The 18,659-nt window shown below is 41.8% G+C and overlaps 1 protein-coding gene across 4 annotated transcripts; it reads right to left on the bottom strand.

Moving 5' to 3' along the window:
- Positions 1 to 5,453: 5,453 nt before the first annotated feature.
- Positions 5,454 to 18,651, bottom strand: TDG (thymine DNA glycosylase). Of its 4 annotated transcripts, none has more exons than XM_082055098.1 (10): positions 18,516 to 18,651; positions 15,910 to 16,058; positions 13,522 to 13,751; positions 12,956 to 13,025; positions 11,432 to 11,567; positions 11,270 to 11,352; positions 11,096 to 11,190; positions 9,380 to 9,551; positions 8,959 to 9,087; positions 5,454 to 7,919 (listed from the first exon to the last, which is right to left on the bottom strand). In XM_082055098.1, exons 2-10 carry the CDS (start codon positions 16,001 to 16,003, stop codon positions 7,783 to 7,785), a joined length of 1,146 nt encoding a protein of 381 aa, XP_081911224.1. In that variant the 5' UTR covers positions 16,004 to 16,058; positions 18,516 to 18,651; the 3' UTR covers positions 5,454 to 7,782. The 4 variants fall into 4 exon arrangements, with proteins under 4 accessions (XP_081911224.1, XP_081911222.1, XP_081911223.1 ...); XM_082055096.1 differs by lacking the exon at positions 18,516 to 18,651 and adding an exon at positions 18,405 to 18,506; XM_082055097.1 differs by lacking the exon at positions 18,516 to 18,651 and adding an exon at positions 18,405 to 18,506 and having other exon boundaries at positions 5,454 to 7,916.
- Between the last annotated feature and the right edge of the window lie 8 nt (positions 18,652 to 18,659).

Here is an 18,659-nt window from a genome sequence, read left to right as displayed (position 1 = left end):
AACCTCAAAGTCTTGCTGGACACTAGCTGAATCATGTATCTCAAGGCAATATACAGTCAACAGAATATCCACAATTTTGGCGTCAGTTCACTACCCTCCTTCAGAAGGTCTTAGCAATACTACCCATGGGAACATAAAAGAGTGATGTTGTTAAGTGGGGGTTGATGGCAAGTGGAAAGGGAATGCCCTGGGTGAAAATGAATGGGCTGATAAGCATTGCCAAGGAGCAGCCGGTGTCAGTCAAGACTAGAATAAGCGCAGGCAGATCAGATCTGGGGGGAGGGAGAGGGGGACGGCTGACACAGGGGGAGACAGGGGTCCTGGGTGGATGTGAAGGGACAGGAGGGGAGGAAGGGGGATCTGATGTGACACTGAGGGAAACCAATGTTGGGCAGAACCAAAGTTCAGGGTCATGGTGGGGGGGTGTGTGTGTGTGTGTGTGTGTGTGTATGTGTGTGTGCGTGTGTGTGTGTAAAGGATTTTGATGTGACACAGGGAGAAACCAATGTTGGGTGGAACCAAATTTCAGGGTTACAGGGGTGAGGGGTAAGGTAAAGGAGGGGACAGCGGGGAAAGGGATTCCATGTGACACAGGGCGGAACCAATATTTAGCGGAACCAAAGTTCAGGGTCACGGGGGTTGGGAAAGGTAAAGGAGGGGACACCGGGGGACTGTGCAGCAGGTGCCTGACACTGGTTTGTGGGGGTCTGTACACCCCTGCGAGGGGCTTTCCTATTTCTGGTGCCGCCTGATGGGTGAAGGCTTGTTCTTGTGGGCAGGTTTGGATGGGATAACAAGGTCCTTAGTTTCTATTATTTTAATTATAACTACTTATTTACTGTCAAACATTGAGAATAAAATCTTAAACAAGAGTAACTGGAAGAGTCTTTGGGAGTAAATAATGCCTATAATTTACTCTGGCTATTACTTAAACTCTGCAGACAGTAGTTACCCCCAATTTACATAGTAAAATTTAAAACAGCAGAATATAAAGACTGCAGCACTAATTGGAAGTAATACCTGTAGAGAAAAATAGTCTAGTTCATATTAAAAAAAATAAAATGTGTGCTAGTTAATCCACTTAGTAGTACAGTGACAAGGAAAATGTTAGAGTGTAAATAAATACAAGAAATATTATTTAGAAACCAGTAATGACTAAATTCTATTGCAGCTATTACTTAACAAACTAGGCAGTCATTATTCCCAATCTGTACTGTAATTGAAAAAAATTACTGGTTTGGAAAGTAGTCCTTTTTAAATTACAAAGGCAGAAAATGAATTGGGGGTCATTAATAGCTTCATTTAAACATAACCATTATTAAATAAGTTGCAGACATGAATGACTCTGTATTGGAAACAAAACAAGGGAGTTTTAGATTTTAAGCCAAATAGGACTGGAAACTAATCAGAAGTGTTTAATGCTTAAATTATAACACAGCTGGAAATAAGTTTAGAGGCAATAGTGCCTCCCGCTTAGAAACAAATAGCAATTGAAGCTTTAGGTTTTTAAAGAAGGAGAAAAGGAAAGGAATCATTAAATAATGGACAGGTGTAGGTATTAAAAAAATTGCCAGGCAGTAATGATTCCTAACATAACTTTGAAAGATTTAGGTGTAAGATAAAAGTAAAATTAGAAAACCATCAGTGAGTCATGACTGTCTATATTTAAATATAGCCTTTTTTTTTCTTTAATTAATTGCCAGGGAGGGGGGAAATAATCACAGGGGCTTATTACTTCCAAGTAGAGCTAAAATAAAAAGAATGCAACATACATCCGATTAAAAAAAAAAAAAAGTTACATTTAATTTTCAAAATATTTAGACCACTAATTGGGTATAATTGATGCATATTAGTTATTTCATGGAATGTCCTGAGTTGGAAGGGACCCACAAGGATCATCGAGTCCAACTCCTGTCCCTGCACAGGACAACCCCACAGTTCACACCATGTGTCTGAGGGCTTGTCCAGTCTCTTCTTGAACACTGTCAGGCTTGGGGCCGTGACACCTCCCTGGGGAGGTGTTCCAGTGCTCCAGCACCCCATGGGGGAAGAACCTTTTCCTAATGTCCAACCTGAACCTCCCCTGGCACATCTTCCTGACATTCCCTCGGGTTCTGTCACAGGTCACCAGAGAGAAGAGATCAGCGCCTGCCCCTCCTCCTCCCCTTGTGAGGAAGCTGTAGCCGCCGTGAGGTCTCCCTTCAGTCTCCTCTTCTCCAGGCTGAACAAACTCTGACTTTAGCCGCTCCTCATACGGCTTCCCCTCCAAACCCTTTACCAACTTCACAGCCCTCCTCTGGACACTCTCCAGTAGCTTTATATCTTTTTTATCCTGTGTTGCCCAGACCTGCACCCGGTGCTCCAGGTGAGGCCGCACCGGTGCAGAGCAGAGCAGGACAATCACCTCCCTGCCCAGCTGGCAATGCTGTGCTGGATGCACCCAGGACGCGCTTGGCCCTCTTGGCTGCCAGGGCACTGTTGGCTCATGTTCAACTTGCCATCCACCAGAACCCCCAGATCCTTCTCCACGGAGAAGCCTCCAAGTCCACCTTCAGTGTTGAAAAGGAAGACAAAGTATTAAACGTCTCGGCTTTGTCTGTGTCGCTGTTTATGAGGTGACCATGCTCATTGAGTGATGGGTCAATGTTAGTTCTGGTTTGCCTTTTGCCAGTAACATCTTTTAAAAAGCCCTTTTTATTGTCCCTCACAGTACTGGCCAGATTCATTCTAACTGAGCTTTGGCTGTGTGAATTTCATGCCTATGGCTGTGTGAATTTCATGCCTACAGTGATGAGCAGCAACTCTGTAGCCCTCCCATGATGCGTGACCTTCCTTCCACTGACCATATAATTTATTTTTTTCGCCGTATTTCAAGAAGATATCTGTTCAACCAAGATGGCTTTTTGCCTTGCCTGCTAGGCTTTCAGCATTTTGGAATTGCCTAGTTCTGTGCTTTTAGTTGGTGGTACTTAACAAGCAACCAACACTGATGGACCCCAGAATCTTCAAAGGCTTCTTCCCAGGGAATCTTACTGAGTAGTTCTCTGAGCAACCTGAAGTCCACTCTCCTCATATCTAGAGTTGGGGTCTTGCTGTCAGTTTTTCTCCTGTTAGCACAGATTTTAAATGTGACTGCTTCATGTCACTGAGGCCCAGGCAGCCCCCACTTGCCACTTAACCCACGAGACCCTCTCTGTTAGGAGCAGCAAATCTAGGAAGGCACCTTTCCTGGTCAGTTCCCTCAGGACCTGCACCAAGAAGTTATCACCCAGATGGCTTAGGATCTCCTGTACCTGTTTGTACCAGCTGTGTGATATTGCTATGACATTCCAGACATATTTAGAATTTAAGCCTTTTGTGAATATTCCAGCATTCTGGAAGAGGTTTTATACCACTTAAGGTTGTATGGCTCTGTTTCATGACCAGGGATAGGCTAAAAAATCCTGAGAGCAAAGTAAATGAAAGATAGATAAAAATATGTTATAAAAATATGTTTTTTAAAAAAATGCCATGACATGCCGCAGCACCGCAGGCTGGTGGGGGCGTGGTCACAGGGCCAGGGGTCTGGCAGGCACAGAGTCACAGGCCAGTAGCAGCACTGTCTGTGGCCACAGGACAGCGCTTGAGGGCAGGGCCAGGGCCACAGGGCAGGGCTTTGCCACAGGGTTCGGGCCCCTGGGGGTACGAGGGAAATGGGTGGAACCAAAGGCCAGGGCTATAGGGCAGGAGGTGCAACCACAGGGCAGGCCAGCCCAGGCCTTTCTGGAAGACACTTAAGGGATTCGTTCTTTTCAACCTCTTGTAAAAAGGTGAAAACCACACTCCAACATGGGACACTATGCACCCTGTCACCCACTTCCTCCTTCAGCCCCAGGTACTATCATGTTCCCATCAATACTGAGCACATGGGAAGGTCGAGAAAGCCCTCCCAAAAGAACTTCTAAGATTCTGGACCACATCGCAGCCATCACACTGGAAGGAGGAGCAACACCACTTGGTCACAGGCTTTAGTCAGGGGATTTCACAAGAAACATTATCCCAGGCAGGAACGCTCACGCACTTCAAGGGCTTGGGCCAGATCATGGTCTTCCCTCTCCCATTCCATCCACACATGCCCCCTTGCCATCTCTTCTTTCCAAAGTCTCCTCCCATTCTAAAGCTGATCACCACTCCAGCACTTCCCAGCACTTGGGAAACTCTTTTCTGGGCCCTCCTTTTCTAAGCCATGAGCCTCGGGGGAGCAATGGTCGTGCCTCAGCAGACAGACCTCAGTGCAGAGGAAGATCTTGCCCAGCTTCCAACTGCTAGGCAGTTGGTACAAAACTCATTGCAGGGTTGAGCCGTGCATTTTCAACCATTACAACTAGGCTCAAACACATCTTTGTTCATCAAAATAGGAACCATTACAACCAACACAGTTTGGCCAACCAGGAGCAACTTTGTTTATTCCTGGAGAGTAAAAATCCCTGCTTTGGGATTGAAACAGCTCTTGCAAAGTATTTTCTGCATCCTGCTGGTTGTGGAAGGGTTTTTCCTGCAAAAAGTTGTCGGATGCTTGAAGAAGTGGCAGGCAGCTGGCAAGAGCTCAGGTGAATATGGCACACAAGGCAAAATTCATAGCCCAAGGCAAAGGTCACCTTTTGAAGCGCTGGATGTGCAATGTGTGGTCAGGCATTGTCACAGAGAAGAACGGGGCCCTTTCTGTTGGGGGATGCTGGCTGAAGGTGTTGCACATTTTGGTGCATCTCACCCCTTTGCTGAGCATTCTTCTCAGATGTCACGGCTTTGCAGACCGGCAGCAGACCACCAAACAGTGACCAGGACCTTTTTTTGGTGCAAGTTTGGTTTTGGGAAGTGCTTTGGAGGTTCTTCTCGGTCCAGCCGCTGAGACGGTCATTGCCAGTTGTCGTATACAATCTGCTTTTCATCACATGTCGCAACCCAGTAAGAAATGGATTGTTGTGCAGAATAAGAGGTGACACTTCAAAACGATGACACTTTGGATTTTCGGTCATCTCACGAGCCACCCACTTATTGAGCCTTTTCCTGTTTCCAATTTGCTTCAAGTGCCGAAAGACCGTAGAACGGCAGACATTGAGTTCCTCGGCAGCTTCTTGTGTAGTTGGAAGAGGATTGGCTTTGACAATTGCTCTCAGTGGGTCGATGTCAGCTTCCCATGGCCGGATGCTACACTCCTCATCTTCAAGGCTCTCATCTCCTTTGCCAGACTTATTGAACCATCACTGCACTGCACTGCATGTTTGTTAGCAGGTCCTGGGCCAAATGGGTTGCTGATGTTGCGAGCTGTCTCCGCTGCTTTAAGACCCATTTGGAACTCAAATAAGAAAACTGCTCGAATTTGCTTTTTTTCTAACATCATTTCCATAGTCTTAAAATAAATATAAACAGAAAGTAATAAGTCAGTAGCAAAAAACCCCAGAAAGCGAGAAAAGTGCATTCAGATGTATAATGTAACCATGTTTTTTAAAGAATGTTTCCAATATCAAATGGCAAATTTCAACAATGCAAAAAACGCAGTTTCTTTTGCACCAACCTAATACATCCCAGGTGTCTTTAGTTGCCTAGCTCACATTCAACAGCTCAAAATGAAAACTTATGCAGCATTTTAATGAGTTCTGTTGCATGGTGACTGTTTGGCAGAGTTGCCGTGTGTTACACGTTCTGCTTTGTGTTTAGACCCCTGCTAGCAAGATGCAAAAGCATTCTAGGACACAGCAGTACAATTCCTGATTTTATTGTGAAACATGGATAGATTTAGGACAGATTCAGAACTTTTGTATTACCGTAATGAAAAAAGCACCAGTTCTGAGGGAGAACACACAGAATTGCAATATTTAGCGAAAGAGTCACTGTACACTTTGCTGTATTTGATACCTAGAGAACCTAGTAGGTGACTCCATTCAAGAGACCTTTCCCTTCCAATCAAACGGGATAGTCTTACAGTAGTTATATCCTACTGTGCTACATACTCAGCAGTGCTAATTACATACTTCGAGTTGTGCTGAAAAATAAAAAGGAATTGTAACAAATCCCTGATGCAAGATACTTTGAGCACCTGCAGGAAAACATCCATGTAAACAGCAATACACGATACAGTACACTTTAAATAATAGACAAGACAAATCCTATACCTTTTGGACAATATACTGAACAGCTTTAGGCTGACGCTAATAAGCACAATCGGAATTGCAACGCACGCTTTCTTGATTTAAGACGCTCAGAATTAAGCCACATAATTTGGGAAGAAAGCTGTAAACATCATGCCTGCCTCACACCAGGTCGACAGCACGTGATCTCAGTGAGAGCTGTGACAGCAGGGTTAGAATCTACACTAACTGGCTATGCTCAATGCTTAACAACTGTCACTGGCTGTGAGGAAAGGATAAAACACACCAGTACGGGAATCTCTGGCCAGTGTGCATTGCAGAGATACCATTTGTATCTATTTTTCAAGTATGTGAAGCACCTACTGTCATAAGATCACCGAAACGTTCATGCTTTGATCAGCTTATTGCTTTTACTTCATCTCTTCCCTCCTGATAGAAGAGGGAAAGATGATGGTCAGGCACAAGCATGGAATCTCAGTTCTTTCTCATTCACTAATCTTGACCAAAAGTGTGTCTCGTTTAAGCAAGCTCCTCAGAAAAGAGCTGTACTTTCTACAGCTGACTTCTTAGTCACGGAACTGCTGCCCCCTTATGTTTAACTTAGTGATTTTTCCTTGTAAGAGGAACAAGAACACCCTCCAAGGTCTTAGAGATTGAAGAGAACTGAATGTTAACAACTGCTAAACCACAAACCTCCTTCACCCTTTTCTAACTGCACTTGATGTAAACAATGTAGCTATACGTGATTTTTACAGAGAAGGCCTTTCTGTTCCCTGCAATGTAATCTTTTCAAAGGGCTTGTCTCCTGGTCAAAAGCCAGGTGAAGAGGCTAATCACACAGAAATAACTGAGAGTTTAAATGCCACAGAATTCAAGAACCACCCTTTGTTTATAAGGAATTCCAGTTCCTCACATTGGAATTTAAGGGGGAAAGAGATGGAGTGGCAGGGACACCTTACCCTAAAACAGCTCCGCTAGCATATGTAGGGCCCATCCCATGCAACACAAATTTTCCTCCCAAGTGCTGTGACTTGAGACGATGTCTCCACTCCCTTAATCCCAGATATGGTCCAGTCACTACAGACAGAGCTCTCTCATCCCACCCAGAAAATATTCGTTACTCACAGCTGCAGAACACAACTTTCTGCACTTTGTAAGGTAAAAGGCAGACTTAAAAAGCACCATTTGCTTAACTGTGCATGATTAAAATCACCACTTCATGTAAGATAAGGGTGCACTTCTCGTTTTCCCCTTTGGATAGAAAAGGATTATGAGATTATCCAAATTTTGAGGCATCAGTAAAAAGTATACTGCTGCTGCTACTACTACATTACGATCTATGGAATAAAATTAACGCCCCAAAGAAATCTTCACAAATGAGAAAACAATTTGTCAAAAAATACAAGAAGTGGTATACATTACATATAAAACTCATATACAAAAAAGGGCTAACTTTTTTTTAAAAAGTCTGGACAGTTTCTTAAAATTCTCTAGTTCATTGATTTGAGCCTACCACACACTTACTTCAGACTATAATAAAATACCTAGTGGAGATAAAATACTATTAATATGCTTCAGTTGGAGAACCGAGGTACCAATCTTGATCACTGCATTAAAACTGCAGCATGTATGGATGGCCGAGAAGAAACGGCTCTTAGGCGCTGCTTCCCTCTTCTTCCCTTGTCAAACCAGCACTGAACTCTGGAATCTGGTCTGCAAAGGACTGGGTCATCCATTGTCCATTAGGAACTTCACCAAAGGACGACCCTTCACAGTACTGTGGATCCGCTGCTGCCAAAACAAACAAATAGAGGTAAAAAAAAGCAACCGATACCACTAAATCTAAACAAAATACAGACAATGCCACTGGCAAAAAAAACCCTAACCACCCAAAACAACCTCTAAAGAAAAAACAAAAAACAAAACCAAAAGATATTTGCAGTTTCCATTTTTCCTCTATTTTTCAACCATCTACTCAGGGTGTAGTTTAAACATTCTTTTGAGCATTTACTTTTGTAGTTTCAGATCATTTCCTCAAATTATAATTTCTCCACATCTTCTCTGAAGGGTGACTGCATCTATACAAATTAAGAGTCTAAAAGTTTAAGCATATACCTCACTTCACAGTGTTTCATATGAATAAATTTTTTCTCATCGAAAGGACATTCTCTCTGACAAAGTAGGGTAGACAGAATGCAAATTTCAATTCACAACGTGAAATCAGGACTGAAAATTTAAGACTTCAGAGGAAGGTGATTACTCCAAAGTGACTGCCTTCGCCACTGTTTTTTCTTTTTTAATTACAGCTGGTAGTATTTTGGGAAATAAAATTCCCAACTTCTTAATTACAGCTAGATTACTAGACTCATCCTTCCAATACTGCTCCTTCATCTGGCCCACCAGCAATGGAACCACCTCAGCTGCACTTTCACTGTATCTGTTCCACCATTCTCTGGCTTTGCTTTCCTTAGGAATGAAAGAAAAAAAAGTACCAGCCCTCTCTTCTGCTCTGAAAAGCATGATACAGTTATACAAGTCACTGTAGTTGAAGAGGTTTACTGTGTCAGTCACTAGTTGTGTCTGTTTGTCAGATCTTGGGAGTCACTCAGAGTTTGGGGAGACAATCTGAAGTTTCAGAAAATTGATTCTAAATAAAGCAAATGACTTTTCATTTATTTCCACTCTCACATAATTGAGGGGATATGTAGTTTTTGTGAGAGTTTAACCGCTTCTATATTTCAAATATATTGTATGAATTTATAAAAGGGTAGAAAGTATTTGTTCAGGAGTAACGGTTTACAGACTGAACACCCCAAGCGCTGAACTTTACCAGTTCCATTTGAAGAGAAATGGCACTGTTCGCTTTCATACGGCGCACGGTCACAGTAAGCTCCTCCATATGCTGCTTCGTAACCTGGATCATATTTTTCTTCTTTGACAGCCATCTTTTTAGCATCCTCTGCCGAAAGAGAAGACCTCAAGTATTAATATTCAGAACAAAAATGATCAAAGAGTGCTTTTATCAGAGAACATTTGAAAAAACAGCCACGCATTTTAAAGATAATTTTGCTCCCCTTAGAGAATTACGACTACACTAAAAAGAAAGTGGAAGTAATTCTATGCCACGTAATTTAGAGAAGACGGCATGTCTCTTCCTTCCCCTTAAATTCTTGATTTCCTTTTGCTTAGGAAATGGTTGTGTTGTACGTGACACTGCATTTAATAAAGGACTAAAAAAATAACCACTATACCTTGTGCAAGTTGCAAGTCAAACGTGTACTGCACCTCCTGCACCTCTGTGTTTGGTGTGATGCCTTTCAGCTGATCCCTTAAGTCTTTCAGCTTTATGTAATAATGAACTTTATCTTGCGCGCGAGGAAACTGAGCACATCTTGCACTGGATGATGGCATAACGTAGCAGAGCTTGAGACAAAGAGCAAGAAAAATAGCATTACTGGTCCCTGAACTAGGAGCTAATATTTAGCATATCAAGAATAACGTACACAGTTCAGCTCACTGTTTTAACCCTTTGTACAAACCTCACCCAGTGCCATGAGTGGTTGTGGGAGAGGAGAAAAGGAGCCTTTTGTTTTCCCTCGATCAGCTAGATATCTTGCCCCAAAGAGAGGGGCTGATTATCAGCTGCTGAAACGAGGACAATGTTCACCAGTTGTTTATGTGCTGCAGGAGCAGCAGCAGCAGCACCAGCGTGTGTTACAAGAAATACCATTTACAAGCTTATGTCAGAAAGTAAAGTGCACTCCGGAGCTCCCTGAGCAAGCAGAGCTCTGAGCCAGCAAGTCCCCAGAGGAGAACGTGATAGCCTCTGCAAACATCCCAAAACAGTCACAGTTTCATTAGCCTGGCTTCTTGGCCAAGTGTATCTGCATCACACTCGCCAGGGTTTGAAAATCTGGAGTTAGGGTGGCTCAAGCCAACTTAAGCATCTCTATCTCTGCCGACAGCCCTAATTAGAGCTCTAAAGTTATTTCAGGAAAAGGGAACTGTATCCAATACTTTTATTACTGTGCAGTATTTATGAAAAAGTACTTTTAAAAAGGATTATTTATCTTTCTTAGAAATACATCGACTTCAAAAGTGTTTAAGAGCTACTTAAGAAGCAAGCACTTTATCACCAATGTTTCTTCGGGCCCTGATGGAAACATTCTGCTATTACAGAAGAACATCTTAAATTCAGTTTAAAATTGCCACACTAGTAATTTGGGATAGACAGAAAGAAAATAAAAAACAAACCCAGACTTCTGAACTGACAAGGTAATGAAGCTTTGGAATAAGCTACCTTGGGTGCCAGTGTAATTGCCTTTGCCTTAACCTGTTTATAAGAACAGGTTAAGCAAACCTGTTTGTGATGATACATTGCTGGTCTCTTGAGATATCTTCCAGCACTAGATGTCTATGACTAATGCACTCTTCATCAAACTGTTTAAGTATCCAATTTAATTTCAAGCTGCAAATCAGCTTAAGACTGAGTCTGATGGAAATGCTTGGGCATGCCCTGATCCAGTAGCACTGTAGCTGTAGCATGTAACAGCACAATGATGGAATTACTATTCTTTCTCCTCCACTACTAGCACCATGGCCATGTTTGCTCTCAAAATTCAGTAACACAAACATACAGGGAACTGGACACAGGATGAAAGTAGGTGACAGTTGCCATAAAATCATGTATATTTTATTCATATTTTAGATAGGCCTGGTGGAATGTACTAACCTACTAATCATAATACACCATTTCCCAAATAAAGTCTGCAAGTTTGAAGAAGCCACATTAAAGACATGTCTCAAAATCACACTATATCCCTTCCTCAAGTAAGCATCTTTCATATCCCTTGTACGTTGGGCAAACTTTGACATTATTGTAAATGCATGCAAGTCCTGAGACTTTGTTAGTTTTGAAATCGCCAAAATGGAGTGCCCTGTTTTTCTTACTCAGTATCAATACTTACAGTTTCTGTATCTGGCACCTTGTGTGGCTGCAGTCCAAATTCCAAGTTCTTAACTTTTATTCCAAAAACTTCTCTACTAAAAATTTCATAAATACCTAAAATGAAAAGAAGATAGGATAAGTGGACAAAAAGAGCTACTGACAGAACAAATTCATGTAAAATCAAGGTTCTCACATTTTCCATTGAAAGCTGCTATACGAGGTTTATACTTTTGTAACTTCTGCATCAGAATTCGCCCTCCTTCCCGAAACTCTTTGCTAAAAGAGAAAGTACTCAAAATTATAATCACAACTAGGAATTTATTAACAAGCACCATATTCCCCCTTGTTATCCTACCTGGAGAGGTCTTTGCTTCCAGGTGTTGTCCTTTCAACCATGTTTGTAAATCCAATCCCATATTTATGTGGCAAGGTGTGGTCATCCATATGGTTCAGCTGTTCGTTACTTAGACCGGACATGAACAGACACTTCCCTGTTAAGTAGGAAGATAAATACATTTGCCTTTTTCTAAGGAAAACAAAACGAAACAACCCCCTCGCCCATCAGAGTACTGGAATGCTAAAGGAAGAGTCTATGTTAACTGAGCATCAATTAATTTGGGAAGACTACTGACCTATCTAGAAAAAGTTTAAAATAACCAAAATGACTCTATCTACTGCAAGAGGACAGAAGTTCCTAGGAAACAAAAGGAATTCCTCACCATGATCCTAGGTATGGAAACCAGACTTTTATTCTAAAGGTTCAGGAAAGAGCTTTAGATTTTGTGATTCACTTAAACAGGTGAAGTGAAGGTGATCACTCTGGATTTTATGGGAAAGAATGTGACAAATACAAGTTATCAGTTTTCTTTCACAACCTTGCTGTCACTTCTCCTTGAACTGAGCCTCTCTGACAGAACACGTGGACATCATCCATTCATATTTAGTGTATAAAAGTCTAGCTTGGGGTGCATAAAAGTCTAGTTTGGGTGATATGCACTGCCAATCTCTTAAGCACAAGTTAAACACAGCTAGCTCCTAATGACATAGGAAGCTTACAAACCCCTGGATTTGTCAGAGCATGCACAGCTGGTCTGCTTCTCGGTACAGGAGGTCATCAGTCTGGCTAGTGTGCAGAACACCGCAGAAATACCTGAGCCTGATTTACAAGCTGGCTGGACACCAGAAGCATTTGGCTGTAGTATCACAGGGCTGCAAATTAGCCCATGTGGAGCTCCACAACTAGAATGGCTCCCAGCAAAAGAGAGCACTTTAAAGTTCAGGTCTGATCTTTCTTTATGGGAATGTGCTGCAGAAATGTTATTTAAATAGAAAAATACCTAAGAAAAAATATCGGTCTGGAGAATCAGGTATGCTAGAGTCATATGCTTATTGGGCAAGGGTAATGGTTTTTGCTTTTTCATCAGTTAGAAAGCTTGTTTAGAAGAGATGAATAAGTGCAAAGAGAAGAGGGCTTGCTGAAATGCATTTTTTGGAAAAATGTGTGTAGTTTTATATCAGAAATTGATGCCTATTGATTTACCCTTGATAACTCAAGTACTAGAGATTTTATTTTTATTCCTTATGTTGCACACTAACATACCAAGAAGTTATTTGGTAATACAATCTGGTAAACTATGTTTACATGTAAATTCTAAACCTGAACTGAAAGGCATTGATTATTGATCTTTTATTCCTTTTCATGTACGATACTTGACAGAAGTAGTCATGGGATTTAAATCACTCTTGGATGCTTAAAAGCAAAATTCCTCTCTGCATCCAAAAAAAAAAAGGCAGAAACCAAATCAGTTTAATTAAACTGCTAAAAGTTCTAACAAAGTTTTGAAAATTCTATAAATAGAATAGGAAAATAAAAACATACAAAAATGGTTTCCAGGTCCAGGGTAATGATGTCCTTTGTAAGCTGCCATCAAGCCGGGGTTTATGCCAATCTACAAACGAAGATACCAGTCCATTTTAATGATGGGAGCACAGCTTGCTAGTCAGGAATTTAACCAAGTTACAGTAAAGAAGCTTATTCAATTCTCTTTAAGTTACTTTCAATAAACAAAACCGTGTTAATAGCACCATCCGTCACCGTTTAAAAAAATTGACAGTATCTCATTTAAATGTGCAATGTCAAAAGAGCAGCTCACAGTGTGTTTTACAGCCACTGGTGTAGTGCTTCCAGTAAACCAAGTGTCAAGTAACGGTCTCTCATGACTATGTACTATACCTAAGTATTAGACTTCTCAGAAATTAGAACTATGTTACTATGATTTTTAACAGAAAATGCAAAGCAGTTCTACACACAGGAAACAGCTTATATACTTTATCTTGCAAGATCTTGCCTTATAAGCAATACAGATAAGTAAGCAGAAGGCATATAAATCATAACCAGTGAGTACAGACTATTAGCTTTTCTACCTAACCTTGTGAGTTACTTACTATTACAATGTCCAGATCAAAGGTCAAAATATCAGGCAAAGTCTTGGTCAGAAGTTCCGCTTCAGATACACCGTTAAAACGGTCCACTTTTCTCTTGACTTTAAAAGTATCTGTGATCTTTTCTTGTTTGCCTTTTGACTTGGCTGTTTTTTCTTTTTTAGCAGCAGGCTTTTTGGGTTGCTTTGGCTCAGTTGCTTTGGCTTTTCTTTTCCTTCCTCCTTTTTTAACTTCTGAAAACACACAACAAATATCCTTTTTGTAAGTTTCTAATGCTGCAGTGTGCATACTCAAAAACACTGAGCCAAATGTTTGGATACAAAAAGAAGTCAGACAGATAACTTTACATTCAAAATTCATTAATTTGAACAATTATCAGATGAATCCCAGTTTTGCGGTCTCTGTATCACAGACACTCTCCTCCCAGACAATTCTGTTGACTTAGGATGCAAACCAAGAATAACCTCCCGACTAGGTTTTGTTGTTCACAATGCTGTTCTTAGTCTACTAGTCACACTTCAGCTTCTAAACATGAAAGTTGATTGTTACCTATGACATAAGATATTGAAGAAACTGAACAGTACATCAAAAGCAAAAAGTCTCAAAGATTACCTACACTGCAATGTCAGGAACACAAACACACAGGCTGAATGCTACATAAACTATTCACAGTTTATTGTTTGCAGAACCGATACTGTCCAGTATAGCAAGGTAACATATGAGAGCTTCAGGATCTCATTTTGAATTAATGCCATCAAACTTCAATTTTTATTTACAAAATGCAAGCAGAAAGTAGTCACTGTTCACTCATTTGAAACTCTATCATCTTCTACCCCCTAAAGCTTCAAGATACAATCAGCACATGTCCTGGTCACGACCATCCAGCAATTGCTCTCTATCCTTGTTCATTAATGATGTCGAGTTACAGAACATAACTTGAAAAATATCAAAACATATTTAGCAGAAATCAGCAAAGAGCTAAGGTAATCTATTACTTGAAAATTGAGACTTCATCTTATTTTCAAAATGTCTAGATGAACCTCTCCCCAATGAATAAATATGGATACCAGGGCACTGCCCTAAGTCTGCATCTTTTAATGGGCTGTTTTTGTTTGCTCTCAGCTTTCTTACAAGAAGGACAAAAATAATGTGAAATTCCTATCCTGTTATTGGAGCAACTTCTTAGGAAAGCTGTAAGCAACAGTACTCAAGCTATGCTCCCGTAAATTTCACACACATTTGGTAAATCTTCAAGCCCTGCCTTTGAAGGCTTTACCCAACTTTCAACTCGTGCAAAAACATTAGGGAACAGTTTTGTAACAGAAGATCACTGTTGTCTAAAAACGCTTGAAAGTGCAGCCAAATAACGTGCTCATGGTGACATCATATCATTCAGCAACAAAGCTGCAAAAGAAGCTTAACTTTATAGCACTTGAGATGCATCCTAACTGTAGCAAATAATACTGTGAACTAATGGAGCAGTCTCAACTATTTTAAACTGCAGGTTTTCTACCTATGATTTCATCTGGCCATGCATTACAACTGAAAAAGAAAAAATGAAGCTAATCAAAGGATGCACTTAAGCAATATCATCGCATGAATTGGCCAATATGTTACCTTGGCACATTCAGCTCTGACCTACATCTAAATATTACAAGTAAGACAAAACTCAGTGTGTGAATATTTGCTGTAGTATCAGAATTTCAGCATGGCAGAGACCACTGCCTTTTTTATGTGGTAAAGAGCAAGCATATGAGTAACAGAACAAGGGATCTCTTCCTGGCATGGTTAGTGAAAAGCCTAAGTGTACAAAATCCTAATGGATGGAAAAGAAGGCAATGTACAAGAGCATGAAGTACAAAACTCCTGTCACATACAGGACACTTTACAGTATTATTTATATTTATTTAAATAAGCTTTGCTAAAAACAACTAATCCTTAATGAATATAAGCAATAAGCTTTTTGTGATTACTAAAACACAATTTAAACACAAATATTTCAAATGAACAGTATTATCCTGTGCTTCTCTGGCAGAAATATAAAAAAAATATTTTAAACTCAGACTGAAAAAAGAAAACTAACATAATATTAAAAATACGAAATCAGCAAAAAGTGATACATTTATCTACTGAAACAAAAACCTGATTTTCCTGCAACAAGATAATTTTGTGAGACTGAACAATGTGAATACTATCAACTGGGTTTACCTCTCATCTTTTAAATTGTCTGGTAACAAATATTACTTAAAGAATACAATTAATCCATACTCACTCAAAGAGCATCAAGAAATCCATTAGGTCCAAAGAAGCAGTTTAAGGTCAATAATTGTTTCCCCCAAACCACTACTAACATTTTAACTTACTTAGCAAAGCCCAGTCAAGTCAAACTACCTTTAGGAGGCTCCTGAGCAAGGTTTGGCTCTGGAATGCCCTCTAGAGTCGGCTGCTCAGCCATGACTTCCACGTTAGGCACTGCAGTCATCATCTGATGGAACGGAAACGTGTAAAAAGCTTGAGCTTGCTGAAGATATGCGTAGTATCTTAGGAAGGGAGAAAAAAGAGACATAATTTATCAACAATTTAGAAATTTAGTGATGTACCAAATTGACCGTAAATATCAAGCTTTGTCAAGGTCGGTATGTACTGCACTTATGTCCTGCAACAACTCTTTTAGCAAGTCAGTAAATTACTCACAACCCACTAAGTGCCCTGACTGCTTAGCTGGTATCAGGTGATGTTAAACCCAACATTAACAGTACAGTTCTCTCATGATTACTATAACGTGTAAGAATCACAACATTTTTAAGTTAAGTGTAGAGCTTTTCCCTTTTTTTCTGAAAAAAAAAGCCCACTCTGTAGCACACATTACCAAGGCAAACTGTCTATCAAATACACTTAAAATTTACATCATGAGTTAAAACTCTTTGGACTTCAAGTTTCCCAAGTTTTAGATTTTCTTAATGTTACATCAGTTACTTTATCTGACATGACACAAAATGCATGAATCATTCTGGACTACAAAGCAGCATGAATGTACACAGCATTAGTTACTATGCAGATTATTAAACAGCTTTAACAAAGAGTGTGGCAGATGCCATCCAGTTATCCCACACTGGATCCTAACAGAAATACCGCACTTATTCTATACAAGAGTTACACACACAAATTCAGCCTCCCTCCACGCACAGTTTTCCATATACAGCTCTTCTGCTCCACATGTTTATTAGTCACTTACAGCCCTCATGCCCCAACACAAACTTCTGCTTCATACTGTCATTCCCTTCTACCTGCGCAGCTGCCTTCTTGTCCATAGATTCTACTGCCACACAAATATATAGAAAAGATTTAATGAAGAGTAAACTTTCAGGAAATAATTTTATAATCTCAAAGCTATTCATAACAACACCGAATCATTTTTAGTTATATAGAAATATCTCAAAAGAAGGGATCATTCTCTGTTACACAATGAGTATTTAAGAATATTTAAGAACTCACTGTAAATCAGACTTATGCCATAATAGTCCATAGTCTCAGGCCACTGATTTTGAACCAAATACCTGCCCTGAACCAAGGAGAATAAATTTAAAGATGGGTTTGTCAGATTCCTCAGGCAGTTGCCTAACAAAGTAATGGGAGATTTTCGGAGTACAGAAAGTACCTCAACCTTTCCCCTGCTGGAAGAATTCCATTTTATACAAAATACTTGTGCAGTTACCGAACAGAACAAAACTGATCTTCAGATTTCTATTAGGAAACACGACTGAGACATGCAGAATCCAGTTCTTAATGTAATAAATCCTTAATTATACAGAGCAGAACCGACTAAATAAGAAAGACGTGAAAGCATCTAACCCAAGAATGGTCTCTAACAAGTCTTCTTATAATACATGTCTTCTTATTCTATGCGTATTTAAAGTCTCTTTCTTCTAAAATTCCCTTTAAATGAAGGAAAACTTGCACCATATCACGGACAAGTCCTGTAACCACATGGTAATAAGATGAAAGAGAGCTTTTAATCCCATCTCTAAGCCTCATATACCTTTTTTTCAGATCATTTTTGTTGCAAGGGCTCAGAAAAACAATATTGTGTTATTGATGTACGTATCATGGAACATTTAAAAAAATATTTTCAGTTCCATGAGAAACAGGTAGTAATTTAAAATCCCCTTCAGTTCAGGTTCAAATTGAAAAGAAAAAAATAAGAGAAGAGACACGTTCACTGGAACAAAAACAGACGAAACCATTTACAAACCCACCCCTCCGCACACAGGCCGCCACCATCCGCACGCACACGAGTTTCCGAACACCGAGCAAACCCCCTTCCCACTGCACGCCAACAAACCCGGACGCCCCTTCCCAGCGGGGCTGCCCGGCCCCGCCACACACCCCAGCGGAGAGGGGGCTCCGAGCGCCGGCTCCTGCCTCCTCACCCCCGGCCCAGCTCGCAAACCTCCCCTCCCCTCACCAGCACCCATCAACTTTCCCTCCTCCTCCCACCCCCACATAAACGCGCAGCCCCACGCACGTCCCTCCTGTCGGTCCCCGCCGCACGTCAACCGCGCTTCACCCACAGCAAAGCCCGCAGACCCCGGCCGTGCTCCCCGGCGATACACAAACGCGGCATCGCGCCCCACAGCCCAACGCCTCCGCCAGCCTTTCCCCGTTCCCTCACAGGGCCGCCCCACGGCTCCGGGCCCATCTCACCGCGTTCCCTCCCACACGCCTCCCTCTGTCCCGCTTTGTGCCCAGGGCGGGCCCGGGGGAGGGGATGGGAGAGGGGCCGCCACAGCCCGGCCCCGGCTGGCCCCGGCCCCGGATAAAAGGAGGAAGGCAACGGCGACTGCACAACGCGAGGCCCAAGCGCGGCTCCGCGCCCCCACCGGTACCTGCCCAATTCCTCGGCCTCCATGCCCGGGCGCGTAACCCGCCGCCGATGGGGCTATTGTCACCGGCCGCCCCTCCGCCCCCTCCCCCCGCTCCTCAGCGCCCCAACCGACCTGCCAGGCAGCCCCGCGTCACGTGAGCGGCGGCGGCCAATGGGAGCGCGCAGCCGGCCGGCCGGGCCAGCGAGGGAGGCGGGCGGGGAGGGGGCGGTGCCGGTGGGGAAGCGGCTCCCAGCGGCCTCGCCCGCGGCTCCGGGC

The sequence above is a fragment of the Streptopelia decaocto genome (genome assembly GCF_964273445.1).
Source record: "Streptopelia decaocto genome assembly, chromosome: 1".
NCBI classification, from domain to species: domain Eukaryota; kingdom Metazoa; phylum Chordata; class Aves; order Columbiformes; family Columbidae; genus Streptopelia; species Streptopelia decaocto.
The sequence above is the reverse complement of the archived record's forward strand: the minus strand, read 5'-3'. Positions and strand labels throughout refer to the sequence as shown.